General features: G+C 44.0%; 1 protein-coding gene across 2 annotated transcripts in view; it reads right to left on the bottom strand.

The window, feature by feature from the left end:
• The window catches only part of SLC8A2 (solute carrier family 8 member A2), a 321,980-nt gene that overhangs the window by 215,195 nt on the left and 90,830 nt on the right, over positions 1-15,955 (bottom strand). For both annotated transcript variants that reach the window (XM_077480780.1, XM_077480773.1), the window contains exon 2: positions 6,648-8,466. In XM_077480780.1, coding sequence (XP_077336906.1) covers positions 6,648-8,398 — 1,751 coding nt within the window. In that variant the 5' untranslated portion in view covers positions 8,399-8,466. The remainder of the gene's footprint in view (positions 1-6,647; positions 8,467-15,955) is intronic.

Genomic DNA, 15,955 nt, shown 5'->3' on the forward strand with positions numbered 1-15,955 from the left:
GCATTCTGGCGGGCATGGAACCACGGTCTAGTTGGGTGCTTTAAGTTTACTCTCTCTCGGAGCCTGCCCAGTGGGAGTGTCACTCTTGCTGTGCTTTCTGGGAGAGGGTACTTAAGATGCAGATGTCACGTGGTTCAGAGTTCCAGTCCAGAAGTACGTTCTGACTCCATGGTCCTGGTCCTCCTGACCAGCCCCCAGGAAGGCTATGGCCTGGGCTGCAGATCCACCCGACTTTATGTCTCGGGGCTGGCTAGCCTGAGGCAAGGAAACTAAAGAAGGATTCCATGGTGGTCCGATGCCGTCTCCGATAGTTGGAGAGGCCCAGTAACTTCGTAGCTATCCAGGGGAGGACTCTTCAGCAGAAGGCTACGTACAGGTTGGCTTCTTAGCATGAGCCTGGTGGGGCTGAAGTACCTAAGTGAATCCTGTTTCGTGGGTATCGCCAAGCTGGCTGAAAGATCCAGGTATCACACGAGTGTTCCACAAGTTTTAGTTTCCTGAAAGTTCTACAACACCGTCTGTGGCAGAGATGTATTCCTGTACGTTCTACAACAACGTCTGTGGCAGAGACTTGTTCCTGAGTAAAGCACCTTGTTGGCTGCTAGGTCTTGTGAGAGAGGGACTGTCCAACTTGAGTGAACATCCAGTTGTGAATGGCTATTCTCTGGATTTAGTCAAAGTAAGTAAGTCCTTCATTATTGACTTTGACACTAAGAGTACATGAACTTCCATCCTAACCCTCTGATCCTATTTTAAGAGACTGTTTGTTGTCTAAGTTTTTGCAATAAAAATTCCTTTAAGCGGATCTGTAGTCGGTCTCTCAAGTTACTGGGCCATCTACCACGGGAAACCCCTAGACACAAATCGAGGAGAAGAAGGTAACGGTAAGCCCAATCAAACCAGCAGCTCCTTCGGGGGTCAGTGCTACATAAATATTTAAGAGGGTCGCATTTTCAACTTTGGCCGGCAGTGTGCCAGAGTGGAAGGGCCACAAGGGGTCAAAAAGTGGCCAATTCTATATAGGCCTTTATTCAGCCACCAAAGAAAAGCCTATGGGTCTTGGTCCAGTGGAAAAGCGGGATTGTTAAACAGGTGAGACAGTGAATTAAATGGGGAGAGAGACTAACATATGATTGTTTCGCACTCGATCCCACACTGCTTTTGCACTTTTGATAGACAGCATCAGGTATTGAAGCAGCACTTTAGTGGGAAAAGGTTGAGCGGTTATACTTTATATTGGAGGGACTGTGCAAATGTAACACTTAGGCCACATACACACAGGGCATTAAAAATGTGGTTATTGTCTAAGGATTATAGAGGGAGGAGCTGACATCCCCCTCTGATGTCAGACAGGCGGTCATGTGATTGAACATCAGCGATGTGAAATTAAGTATTTAGCTGCAGAATAAAAATAAAAAAACACACACTGTGTAGTATATTTTGCTATAGTAAAGAGGCTGGTAGTAATTGTGAGCACTAACTTTACTGCCACTCGGAATTGCAGCAGGAGGGGAGGGGTGGGTTTGTCGGTCGGCTCACACACAGGAGCTGACAGCAGGGAGGGAGGAGGAGATCAGGATGACAGAGCACCTAAGCTGACCACAGTATCATGGATCAGAAGCCATGCCTACCCTCGTCAGCACACCTAGGGGGGACACTAGCATACAGCATAGGAAAGGACAAATGACACTGCACAAGTACTATGCAGCTTAACATGCTTTATAGGAAAAGGATCTTTTTATTATTATTTATTTATTTTTAGGGTTACAACCTCTTTAAGCTTTGCTGAATTTGCTGTTGGCACTGACCCTGTACACCCTCTGTGACATTTCCAATCAAGTTAGAAAAATTCACATCTGCACTGGAAGGCTAAATCCTAAGCTGCCCATACACAGCTCCAATTTTTGGCTAATTCACACAATTCAAGCAGTGGGTGTTCCTGGAACCAGTCGAAAAAAAGGCAGCTGCAGTCTCTGTATGGGTATTTTCAAAGCTGCGGGTGTCAGAATACAATAGCTGGCAGTGAGAGATTAGTCTATCCAGGCTGCTTAATGTGGATGGGGGAATCCATGGCTTTCTTTATATAAATGGATAGCTTTACTGGTGATACAGCAAGCAGAAAGAATAGAGGTTCTATAGTAGAAATTTGGGGAAGCCATCTCACCCATCTCACATATGGAATGCTCTGTGAAATAAGTCTTTAGAATCACCTTTCTCAACCTTTTCAACACAGAAGAACCCTTGAAATAGTTCTCCGGGCTCAGGGAACCCCTGCTAAAAATTAGAAATCTACAACTCATGATACATAAGTGTGATGGACAGTGGGAAGAATGGTCCTTACACAACTTATTTGAGAGGCAAAAATTTCCCAATGCTGAAGGAACCCCTAGCAACCTCTGGTGGAACCCTAGGGTTCCACTGAACCCTGGTTGAGAATCACTGCTTTAGAATGATACCTAAAACTCAGATTAAAGTAACTCTGAAGTGTTAAATGCATGCCTAATCTCACGCTGTCTCTCTTCAATGTACCTTATTGATAATCCCACATGTGCACTCTTGATGTGGGCCAGAACCCAGGAGCTCCATTATCCTAGGATCAGCTCTGAATGTAGGTGCAGTGATTGATTACGTCACCATGGCACCAAGAGCTCCTCTTAGCAGGTTCTCATTACATTAGCAGCAGAGCACAAAGGCAGCAGTGAGACCGATGACAAATGCCAGGTAAAGCATTGCATTTTTCTTGGGAAAAACCTCTAATATATCAACGGATAATGCACAACATTACGTTTTAGCAAAATTTTAATTGAGGTTTAAAGTTCTCTTTAAAAACGAGTGGCCTGCAGACTTATTAAGGTTTTGGCTGCTCTCCTCTGCCCTATTAGCTGTCTGCTTTAATAACAATTTTAATTTTATGTTATGTTTACTTGGATGAAAATGTATGCTTGTATCAGTAATTAATTGGCTCTTTTACAGGCCCAGGACATGTTCAGATGAATGCTTCAAGAGGATGCTCTCACAATTAACAAAATGTAAAGTAATAGCAGACAACCCTTTAAAACACACTCTTTGATCATTGACCCTTGCCCTATCAAACTGTTGCCTGAACTCTCAGTCAATATTACACAGGCACAATTTTTTTTCCAACTCTCATGTGAATAATAGCACCACAAGGATTGGATTAGGGCCCTTTCACACTGATGCATTATTATGGCAATTTTATCCTGCTAAAAACGCAAGAAAAATGCAATAAAAATATTTCCCTTTAAAGCCAAGGAACTCTTCCCACCAGTGTCCTGCACGTGCAGTTCATTTTTAATAGTCCTGCATGCTGCATCTTTGGTGCCCTGTTTAAAAAGCACACCAAAAATGCACCTCCCGGTGCAATCACTGGAAAACACCACAAAAACAAAACACATTTGCGTTTTTGGTGTGCTTTTGTCCACGTTTCACAGGTGCATGCTGGGAGTCAGACAACCAGAAAACGCACCGAAAAATACATTAAAAATGCATATGGGTTTTTATCATGTTTTTTTAGCAGAGCAGTGTGAAATGGCCCTTAATATTATAGATGCTTTGTTCGCACACAACCTCTGAGATCTTAAAGGACAACTATACCAAATTTTTTGTAAGTTGTCACTGTTATGTTTCATTTAAAACGCTGGACAAAATAAATAGATAAATAACAGTCTGTGCCTTAGTTATGTTGCCCCACTGTGGCCCTCTGACTTCTGATTACATCTGGCTGTGTGGAGTAAAGCAGAACTCTCACCGGAATTTAAAAAAAGGCTTGGTGAATTCCACAGGGGACACAATGCACATAGCACATGTCCCAGTCAGCGCTGTCTGTAGCTCCACCCCTGGCAAAAGCCCAAATTATGGACATTCCTATGGGGAGAGCGAGAGACAGCACAGAAGCCACAGTACCTTCTATGTCATGCAGCCCTCCTAGCCGTTTAGCCCGGTCCCTCCTCTGCTGTGAAAAGACTAAGCCCACAATCTCCCACAGCTGGTACCTAGTCCAGAGATTTCTGCTAGGGATGAGCTTGGATTTGGCCCCGACAATTTATATATTCATATGAGGTCAAAATCATTGACCTCATTTGTCCATATTAGGACACTGCTGTTTTGAGCATCATTGCTCCATTGTGTTCATGCAATGTCCCGACCACAGCTCATTGACCCAAAAATGACAACTGCCTTCCTGGTTTGGTCAAACCCAAATTTAGACCAAACCAAAGCTTAACACTAATTAATACAGTAGTGGCTGATGGCTTGCATTGTGAAGCGGCCAAGAGGTGGCAGCATTGTTTTGCTGAACACCCTAAAAATGGCTGTTCAACCGTCTGAGAAGAGATCAATTGTGAATCTCTTTTTTAAAAGGCCAAAAAATTATGCTGCACATGTGAAAGGGGCCTAACAGAGACCTTGTTATCAGACTATTTCAAAGAAAATTGTTCCGCAAGATGATATTGCATTTAATATGTTTTGTGCGTTATTTACCTGTAAGTGCCTCCCTTGTTCAGAATTTCTAGGCACCACCATCTTGGATGTGATGTAAGCGGATTCTGATCTGTCACTCAAATGACACTCTATAGTATTCCCATCCACTCCATCAGCAGATACACAAAAGGTTTTGTGTGGAGGAGAGGGGAGGGGTGGAGGAGTTGGGCCAGCTCAGAGAATAATTAGATACTCTCAGAAGAGGGGAGAGTTTTGATGTACAAAAAGGGAGGGGGCTATGCTAGGGAATTGATTCTCCTGAAGTAGTCATATTTTCTAATGAGTTTAAAAGCACATTTCAAATGAATAAAAAATTACAGAAAGGAAAAACACTGCAAGTAAGCATTTAAAATACTTGACCTTTCTGTGCTTTTCCTTGCAACCTTATTAAGTTGCTGACAGCGTCTCTAAAGTACACTAAATAAGATGGTTAAGTGCCACTGCCATTGGTATTTAATTGGTGCCTGCTCACCACCAGGTTAGTTTTCCTGTTAAGTGTCTTTGTGCTGAAGCCCTGGGCTCTGTGGTATGTCAGTTTTGCCCTGATCCCCTTCCCAGATAGCAAGCAATTGTGCTGCAAGTTTGAAAATGACTTGCTAAGCTATCGCTAGACTCGCCAGGCTTCACAAATTTGTTGCACAATTACAGCAAATCCGCATTGTGTGACTCCAGATCAACTTTCTTTGCAAACATTCTGCAAGTCTGCTCCAAGTTCTGGTTCAGTTATGTTGTGTAATAGTCATCCCACCACAGGGGGCACTGTGGCTGAATTTTCATGCTGTAGACTTGCAAGGCTCTTGCTGTAGATTCACCACTGCAACTTTGCTCTTGCTAGAGACTTGCCATGCAAATTTGCTACAAATAGGAAAAGTGACAACTAGAATTTGTGCTTCAAGTGCTCTGCAAGTCGACAACTTGCCAGTGAAAATTTGCAGCAAGTTAGACTTCAGGGGGGTACAGCCCATAAACTTTTAAGGGGTCCCAGCGTCTGGACGGACCCGGCCGACTGGCAGGGATGTGAGAAGATAGGGACGGGTGCAGAGGAGCTCCATGGATGCTCCTGTATATGTGTGAGTCGGCAGGCTCCTTCTCTATTATTGAGATGATATCGGGCTCTTTGCTGCCATCTCTGCCCATTTCCTGCATGTGTACCCCTCTGCATGTGGAAACAAGAGCTGGGACTAGAACCACCTTGCAAGTAAGGGATGTTGTGCAGGGGGGGTCTGTGTGTGTGTCTGTGTACATGCCTGTGTGTGTACATTTCTCTGTGTGTGTACATGTCTTGTGTGTGTACATGCCTCTGTGTGTGTGCATGTCTCTGTGTGTGTACATGTCTGTGTGTGTGTACATGTCTCTGTGTGTGTACATGTGCTGGGAGCATACAGGTGTGATGGGGCTGAGAGCGTACAGGTGTGAGGGGGCTGAGAGCGTAGAAGTGTGAGAGGGGCTGAGAGCGTACCGGTGTAAGGGGGGCTGAGAATGTAGAGGTGTGAGGGGGGTTGAGAGCATAAAAGTGTGAGGGGGCTGAGAGCTAACAGGAGTGAGGGGGGATGAGAGCGTACTAGTGTGAGGGGGGCCGAAAGCGTACTGGTGTGAGGGGGGCTGAGAGCGTACAGGTGTGAAGGGGGCTGAGAGCGTACAAGTGTAATGGGGCTGAGAGCGTACAGGTGTGAAGGGGGCTGAAAGCGTACTAGTGTGAGGGGGGCTGAGAGTGTACAGGTGTGAGGGGGCTGAGAGCGTACAAGTGTAATGGGGCTGAAAGCGTACAGGTGTGAAGGGGGATGAAAGTGTACTAGTGTGAGGGGGGCTGAGAGTGTACAGGTGTGAGGGGGCTGAGGGTATACAGGTGTGAGGGGGGCTGAGAGCGTATGTGAATCCTTCAGACATAATTCAGACATAAAATGCCTAAATACAGCTAAAAAATCTGCATATTGTATGTGGTTAGAAAAAAACATATTAAAGATAATGAATAAGCAGCTTGCAGTTTGATGGACCAATCCTTGAACAAAATGGCATAGTATTATAGTACTAAAGTAGTACAATACTCAAATACACTTGTTCGCACATGACATTGCTGACTAGAGGCCAGTCTGGCCTGCTTGAAAATAAATAAATAAAATAAATTGTACATTGATTGTGGTACTTACACAGTTTCATCATTCAGGAACTCCAGTTCTCCATAAGCATCTTCAAAGTCAATACCTCCTCCCCGAGCTGTACCCTCTACTGTTCGATATGGTATAATCACAGTCCCTCTTGCCCCTGAGTTCCTCAGCACTCGTACCTCCAGAACCCCAACACTTTCACTGACACGAACCAGTTTCTCCTCAAAAGTAAATATTCCAGCATGATCATCATCCAGAATAGTCACCGTAGCAATGAGCGGTGAGACCAAGCGTGCCTTGGGGCGTCCTTCCCCATCTGGTTCAAACATTCCTTCTGCGTCTCCCACCCTCAAGTTCATTAGACGTACAAAGAAATGTTCATCTTCCTCAAAGATGTCATCATCAATTATACCAATTTTAATTTCTTTTTGGGTCTCACCAGGTTTAAAAATCAGTGTTCCTTCACTATATTCGAAGTCTGAACCAGCATTGGCTGAACCATCCTCTGTCTTGTAGTCCACATAGAAAGTGCTTATGCCATCTCCTCCTTGGCAGGCAACATTGAGTGTAACAAAGCCACAGTTCTCTAGACACTGGTAATTGCAGGGCTGGAAGAAGATCTTGCTAGTGTTTTCTTCCCCAGCTTCAGAAGTCACCTCCTGTAGGTTAGCTGGCTTTTTGCTATGATCAGCTGCATGTTTTTTCAGCACGTTGCCTGCCCCAATCATCATACGTGTGGCTTGAATACGGTAGAATGCTCTGCTCTTCTGTTGGTGCAACAAGGCATAGTAATTGGCCATTTCAACAAGCTGATCCAACTCCCGCTCAGGGTACTTCTGCTTCAGTTCTTTTAGAATGCGAATCACCTCTTTGCGGCTTTCATCAAGTTCCTTGGCTTCAGCAGCAGCAGCAGCTGCACTGTCTTCGTCTACCGGGTCCTTCATTTCTGGTGCCACCACTGCCCCAGACCCCAGTTTTCCATCCATCTCAATGCTTTTGGGAAATTCGCCCTCTGTCTCGATAATGATACCTCTTCTCTTATCTGCTCTGTATCTCTTGTAAACATATTTGTAGAAGAGGAGTCGTTTGTCTGCAACCCAGGCAAAGAGTACACAGGCTGGAAAAAATAAGAGGGTGACCAGTCCCTCCCAGACCTGAACACAGTTTGGGGAAATCACAGCAAGGATGAGATACAGCCATATATAGGCAAAGATGCTCCAGGTGGCAGTGACAAAAAAAACTCTTGGGTGCTTGATCTTTCTTGATTCACCATTGGGTATGACGTAGACACAAATAGCGATAATGACAAACATATTAAAGGCAGCAGAACCTACAATTGTTCCTGGTCCTAGCTCTCCAGCCTGGAAATTGTGTCCACACACTTCAATGACAGAAAGAAGGATTTCTGGAGCAGAGGAACCTAGAGCCATCAGCGTTAGGTTAGAAACTGTTTCATTCCATATTCGGACAGTGGCCACACTGGTTTCCCCATTTGGCTTGGTAAGAGTAATCTCCTTCTCTTGAGAGGTAATAACTTCAATGGATGCCATGAATCGGTCAGCAATGATGGACACTCCCAGGAAGAGGTAAAGCATGGCTACAAAATAAACAACAGCACGAGCAGCTTTGTCTCCTGTTGATGGATTGTGGGGCCTCCAGACTGGAAGCAAGATACCTGGCTCACACGTTGCATCTTTACTATTATCACAGGTTCCATTTTCTGTTTTTTTTGATGAGGCAGAAGCCAGGACATAGACCACTAGAACAAATCCAATTTTCAGGAGGTATGCCATGGTTGATCTTTCTCTTGTGATAGCCCTCAAGGAGATGGTGGGTTTATGGCAGCTCTGGACAAAAATCCCTGTATGAAAAAAAATTATAAACGTAAAAACAGAGTCTGCAAACCAAGATGAAACATATTATATAATGTTTTTAATCACACACTTATATTGACAGACTGATTTTGAGGAAATAATTATAGACGTAAGGCTCTTTCACACAGGAGGACTGAGCAGGTCCGCCTGTCATTTTTTTAGGACGGGCCTTATTGGATCATCCACTGCTCTCTATGGATCAGTAGATGTAAACGGACATGTGTCCATTTACACCTGCCAACATCAGATCTGATCCTATCCACTAAAAGCAGTAGGGTGGGGGATCTGTCTAGCAGATCAGATCGGATGACAGTCAGATGTAAATGGACAGGTGGTCCGTTTCCATCCGACCACCCATAGAGGAAAGTGTCCACACTGCATAAATGGAGCAGACACGGACCTGTCATCCGCCTGCTCAGTGGAGATCAGAGAACAGATTGCGCACTAAGCAGGTGGAGTCCACCCATGTGAAAGAGCCCTTACTCCTTATTCTAGAATTATCAACATTATATATTCTACCAACTTACCTATACCAAGCCCTGTAAATAGACCTGAGATAAAAATATTGTAGTAACTCCCATTAGGGGTGCAGGTGTGGCCCTGTAGGTCCCTGATGTATTTCCAGTTGGAGAGCTGGGGCGAGTCTGGAGGGCTGGGGCGGATAGAATTCCAACAGTTTTTTTAGAACTCAGCCATACAGTTTTCATTTGATCTGTCAGTTCTTTGTTTTTTGGCTTTGTACTATTCCTCCAACGCCTGTCATGCTAAGAATGTATTTTGTTTCTTGTAAACTCAATAAAATCTTTGAAAGTAAAAATATTGTAGTAAAAGACAGTAACAAGTAGGGGAGCAACGGATCGGCACCGATCCGTGATCCGAAACGGGTCACCCCACTCGGATCGGCACACGGAGTGCTCAGCGGAGCGCTCCGCGGTCTTGGCCTTAGGAAAGGCCGCAGTTTTGGCCTAGTTCCGGAGCGGCGGCCATCTTGGTGCACCCGTCGGTGTTTACAATGTGATCACTCTGTCATTTCGGAGAGATCACTTGTAAACAAACTGGCGTCATGACGACGCTGGTTCCTCTCTCCCCTCTCTGTACTGGTCTGTACAGTGGAGGGGAGAGATCGGATGGGAGCAGCGATGTGGGCTGCATCTGTAGAGCCCACAAGTGCAGTCACAGCCATCCCTCCATACCCTACCAATACTCTGCAATTCCCTGCCAATACTCTGCAATACCCTGCCAATACTCTGCAGTACCCTGCCAATACTTTACCAGCCAATACCCTGCCAATACTCTGCAATACCCTGCCAATACTCTGCAACACCCTGCCAATACTTTACCTGCCAATACCCTGCCAATACTCTGCAATACCCTGCCAATACTCTGCAATACCCTACCAATACTTAATCTGCCAATACTCTGCCAATACTCTGCAATACCCTGTCAATACTTACTCTGCCAATACTCTGCAATACCCTGCCAATACTTACTCTGCAATACCCTACCAATACTCTGCAATACCCTGCCAATACCCTGCAATACCCTGCCAATACTTACTCTGCAATACCCTGCCAATACTCGGTAATATCCAGCCATACTCGGTAATACCCAGCCATACTCGGTAATACCCAGCCATACTCATCCATGCTCAGCCAATATTACATTGGGGGAGATGTAACAATCAAATATAAAGCCCAAGTTGTCCATTTATGCTATGTTCTTTTTTTTTACTTCTAATGCTTTATGGTAGTTTACCTTCATTTGTACACATCTGGTTAAAGTCAATCTATAGCCAGGCTAAGGGCATTTAAATGTTTACATATTCTTAACACCAGTAAATAAACTTTAAAAGTTTTTTTAGTAGCAGGTACTTTGGAGCAATTCATAGCCAAGGTATAGAAGTCATTCATGTTGTTTTCTCTCAGCTGCTCACCTTACCCTGCTATCTCTCCCAGGGATCCTACTTTGTATCTGCATTTTAGATTAGAAGGCTGGAAGATTGCAGAGTCACTCAGCTGGAAAAGTGGAAGGGAGCAGGGTGAGCTATTGAGAGAATACCTTGAATGACTTCAGTGTTTCTTCTTAGAACGTTGAGGATTATTGCTTCATAACGCCTGCAGCTACAGAGGTAAGGGAGGGCTTATTTTAAAGTCTATTTACTACTGAAAGAAAAATGTAAAACAAAAATGTCCATAGTCTTGACACAGATTGACTTTAAAGGGTCATGGTGATTATGTTGTATAGTCAACATTTATACCTCCCAACTTTTTGAGATGGGAATGAGGGACACCTATTAGCAAAAACACCCCCAGCCACACCCCCTTAAAGGAGAATTATACAAAGAAAAATGATTAGTTAAACCCGCAAGTGCTTATTTTTTACCACTACTATTCCTTTATACTGTCTTTTGAAAATTACAAATGCAGCAATTTAGAAATTGGATGAAAGGTTTAGCACTGGGAAACACTTTTTGACAGATAAAAAGTGCATTTTATATACAACTAGATGGATCAGACCAAAATGAGATACAATGAGGAAGAGACAGGGACAAAGGGACAGTGCATTCAAACTGTGTCCTCATAGTTGCTTTCCCTGCACATTGAGTAGTTACAGTTACCCCACCCTTGATCCATAAACTTTAAGTGGTTCTAAAAGCTTAAAGTAGATGTAAATCCACTCTCATAATTTTTAAATTACTTCCATAGTGCTGATCTATAAGGATATACATGCCTCCTGCATGCATCCTCACCTGTCAAATATCTCCCCTTTAGCTGTCTGGAGCCCTGCAATACTCCAGATTCTGTGGGTGGGTCTGTTGTCCGGAGCTTGGTGGGTGGAGTCGTGATATCAGACTCCCCGCCCACCTCTACACTCCCCTTAGCCAGGCACAATATTTCTTACACTGAACTTCTGCTGGTCTCATGGATTATGCCTCATGATCACTAACATCAAGTCCAAACCCAGGAAAGTCACCACATGACTTCAGCATGCCCAATTATGCTGAGGTATGGAGTAGCCAATCCTGGGAGAGCTGGGGAAAAAAGGAGGGGGGATGTGAAGTACACAGAATGCCTCTCTCACACTCCTGCATGAGATAAGGAAATCACCTGTCACTCACAGCAAGGGGGAAGAAACGAATAACTATTTCTCTGTGTGTCTGGTTTTATCTTACTGAAAAAAAATAAGAGGATTGCTCGGAACTGGATTAACTCTTCATGGCAAGATTGGGCACAGATGAAATTACATCCTCTGCTGTAAGGCCTCATTCACACGTGGCGGATGACAGGTGGATGACAGGTCCGGCTCTGCTCACTGAGTGGAGAGGAACCTATCAGAGCGCCGCTGATTCCTATGCAGAGATCGGATGAAAACGGACATGTCTGCTTTCATCAGATCTCATCCGATCCACCCAGATGTATGGCGAACGCAACGCCATACGTCTGATTTTAGCAGATCAGATGGCAGACGTGTGTCAGCGGATAAAACAGACAGGCGGATCCGAGTGGGCTTGCCGTGTGAAAGGAGCCTAACAGATGTGAGTCTTTAATAAAAAAAATTGAGGTTTACATCCACTTTAAGGTTTCTTACCTTAATGCATTCTCTGCATTAGGTTAACAACCCTCTTTGTCCAGAAACCCCCCCCCCCCCCCCTCCCAGCCTCCCTTATACTTAAATGAGCCCAATTTCGATCCAGTGCTGTGCACAAGAGCAGCTACTCTCTTCCTCCTCCCAGGGCAGATTGATAGCAGTGGGAGCCATTGGTACCTGCTGCTGTCACTTAAATCCTATGGCAAGGGACTGGGGCCGGGGCAAACCCCCGCTGTCTGTGTCTATGGACATGGCCAACGGTGGCTCAGGAACAAGCCGGTACATGTACCTCAAGCTGCTTGCTTGGGGAGGTACTCGGAAGACCGAAGGAGCCAGGAGCTCTGGTGGGGGACCCCAAAAGTGGGGGTTCAGGGCTGCTCTGTGCAAAAACCAGTACACGGAGCAGGTAAGTGCTTGTTTTTTAAAGAAAAGTAAAGGTTTAAAATCACCACTAAAAATTTAACTGCCAGCGGAGTAGGGTAATTTTGGTCAAGGTTTAGTGGTCCCCACAATGTGATCAGTCATTATGCAGTAGAAAAGCTATGGTTATATGCAGTTTACAATGCTCAAGGATTTCTGATTGGTTGCTGTCGGTTACTATAGTTTGCACATCATCACTGTTATTTTTACTCCCTTGCTGAATAAGGCCATCTATTCCTAGTGATGTTTGGGTAAAAGCTACAACGGGAAATCAATACTTTTTGCTTTATACTACCTATATTCTTATAGACTGGAATCCATAATAAACAGACAGTCAAGCATTCTATTCCTAACGTAATGACAACTGAGACCAATTTCATGATATTCTCATTGCCTCTCATACGTTGCAGAGAACACTGTTCAAATGGAAGACAATCTAGCATTTAAAAAGGCACGGAAAAGATCAATGATGAAATGCAAAGCACAGTAATCTCAAGCAAGCAATTAGCAGACCTCCCAACTTTCTGATGTGGGAAAGAGGGACACTTTTTAGCACAAATGATTTAGGAATGGGACAAATCCATGTCACACTGCTAGCCAGGCTGACTGTGAAGAATTAATTAATGTGTAATAATATTCAATTTAACCCACTGAGGATCTATTAGCATTTCCTATCCTGCTCACATCATAGTATTTGACAATTACCATTGCAATAAAGACAGAAAAAAAGTTTATCCCATTAACATGTTTGATAATATATTAGTACATTCACTTATATAAGTCTCTACAATAGAACCTAAAGAACGGCTTATAGCCCATACACACGATAAGAAATTCCATCAGAAAAAACTTGGATGGTTTGTCCGACGGAATTCCGCTCAAGCTTGACTTGCATACACACGTTCACACAAAAGTTCTCTGAACTTTCGACCGTCAAGAACGCGGTGACGTACAACACTATGACAAGACGAGAAAATGAAGTTCAATGCTTCCCAGCATGCGTTGAATTGTTTCTGAGCATGCGTAGGAATGTTGCGTGTCGGAATTTGTACAGATGAGCGGAATATCAGATTGGAACTTTTTCTGACCGAAAAATAGAGAACCTGCTCTCAATCTTTTGCTTGCTGGAATTCTGCCAGCAAAAGTCCGATGGAGCATACACACGGTCGCAATTTCTAAACAAAAGCTCACATCCGACTTTGGCTGGCAAAATTTCTGATCGTGTGCATGGGGCTTTAGGAGAAAGGATGGACCGGATTTGTTTTCCAAAAGAGGAACAGTGGTACTCATGAATCAGGCCCATCTAAGTACCGTATAGTACACTCTGATTGAATGCTATAAATTACGACATTCTAGTAACCACCATTACTTCATGCATTGCCTTTATGAAACCACCCTAAATAATTAATGGGATGTATGTCCACAAACTATATAGTAAATCTTTCAAACCTAATAGAGGTATACAGTATATAGGTGACTATGTTTCGCTAACATACATCTCAAGATCAAGAACTTACTGCATCTACCAATGCTACATGAAACATTCCATATATAAAGTCATACCAAATGCATTACTTGGTTCTTACTAACAGCCCATCAATGCTTTGCTTTTATAAAATAATCCATTCATTTACCTTTGCATTATAAACATACTTTCCATTGGACTGAATAAAGGAAGTAAGGGATGAGGAAGATTTGCCATTTGGCTCCTCTTCATGGGTAGTACAATGTAGAGCTGGCAGGAGTATAGATAGGTATATAGTATATAGTGGGGGTCGGGTCAAATAAAGAATAACTGTATGCAATGGTGCATTTTGGTTTTGTGCTACCCTAAACAATACTAAATCAGGCCCCCCCCCCCCATCTAAATTTGTCCCACCCCAGCGGTGGTATACCCTATTTGTCTCAGGGTCTGATGAGGAAGCTGCAGCCATTCACAGTGAACAGCTTTGGCTTTCTCATCAGACCCTGAGACATGATTCGTCCAGGTGCCATATATAGAATTACTGCAGTCCCCATGATCTGAGGATCATGGTGATACCTCACATGTGTGGGATGATCGCTGTTTGCGTGCATGCGGGACAGACATGTGCATTCGCCTTTGTGCACGAGCACGGGAGGACGGGGGCACTTTAAAATTATATATATTTTTTAATTATTAATTCAGTTTTTTTCACACTGTTTCTCTAGTTTTTTTTTTTTTTTATCACTTTTTTTTTTACTGTCACAAGGAATGTAAACATCCTTTTGACAGCAATAGGCATGTGACAGGTACTCTTTATGGAGAGATCTGGGATCTGTAAGACCCCAATCCCTCCTCTGCACTTAAAAGCATTCAAAGCTCCAAAATCTGTGTTTTTGAATGGTTTCGATTTTTTAAAACTGGCGCCGATGGTTTCCGAATAAACTGAAAGTGATGTCATGTCATTGCTTCCAGTTTACTTTTACCAACAACTGATCAAAGCCGATCTCAGCTTTTCTTGGCTGTCCGGTCAGCTGGCGGATGAGCTGGCTGGGATTTCCTGGTGGGATGGAAGAGCCCAAGAGAACCACAGAAGGTGGTGGAGGGGGAGGGGGGCATGCCTTCCCACTACTTGTTATGGCAATTGAGCGGCTAGTAAGTCACTCCGATTGCTATTACAAGAGAGCTGACTGCCAGCTCTAAAAAACGAAACCGGGGTGATGCCTGCAGGCATCATCCTGGTTCAACCACCAAAAGTCAGGAAGTGGTTAAAGAACCGCCTCTGCCCTTCTGCCTGTGGGACCTGCAATGAAGATTTTCTTAAGTACTGAAGATAGGCTCTTGCAAATGAGGGTGGGCTGTTGTCAGGGCCGTCTTTAATATTGATTGGACCCTGGGCACCCCCCCCCCCCATTCAATTTCACTCTCCACCTGCTCTGAGACATACAATAAATAGCAGCTAGACTTAAAATCAGTTTACTATATCAGCTCAGGCAGCAATTGCGATTGGTTGCCAGTGGTTACAGCATATCATTAATGCTTACTGACTGGTTGCTAGAGGTTACAGCACACATTATGGCTCACTGATTAGTTGCTAGAGGTTACAGCAAATGATTTATGCTTGTTAACTGGATGCGAGAGATTTCTGTACAGTATTACTGCTCACTGATTGGTTGCTAGAGGTTACAGCACATCATCTCCTCACTGCAGGAGGGCACGATATACATATGAATGGCGCCTTTACTTACATATGAATGCCGCCGGCCGCATCTATTTACTTATGAATGCTGCCGCTATTTACATATGAATGCCGGTTATTTGCATGTAAACACAGGTTTCGCAGGTGAGTCATCTGTACACAATAATAAGGCAGAGCTGGGCAGCATTAGTACCAGCACTTCACACTGAGATATTGGGACACAGCACAGGACTAAAACTTCAAAGGACAAGGGAATTTAAACTGGGATAGCTGGCATGTATGAGGCAGCTGCTTTGGGCCCCACAAC

This window comes from Lithobates pipiens, unplaced genomic scaffold, assembly GCF_037356315.1.
Source record: "Lithobates pipiens isolate NorthernLeopardFrog02 unplaced genomic scaffold, aLitPip1_a1.2 Scaffold_1, whole genome shotgun sequence".
NCBI classification, from domain to species: domain Eukaryota; kingdom Metazoa; phylum Chordata; class Amphibia; order Anura; family Ranidae; genus Lithobates; species Lithobates pipiens.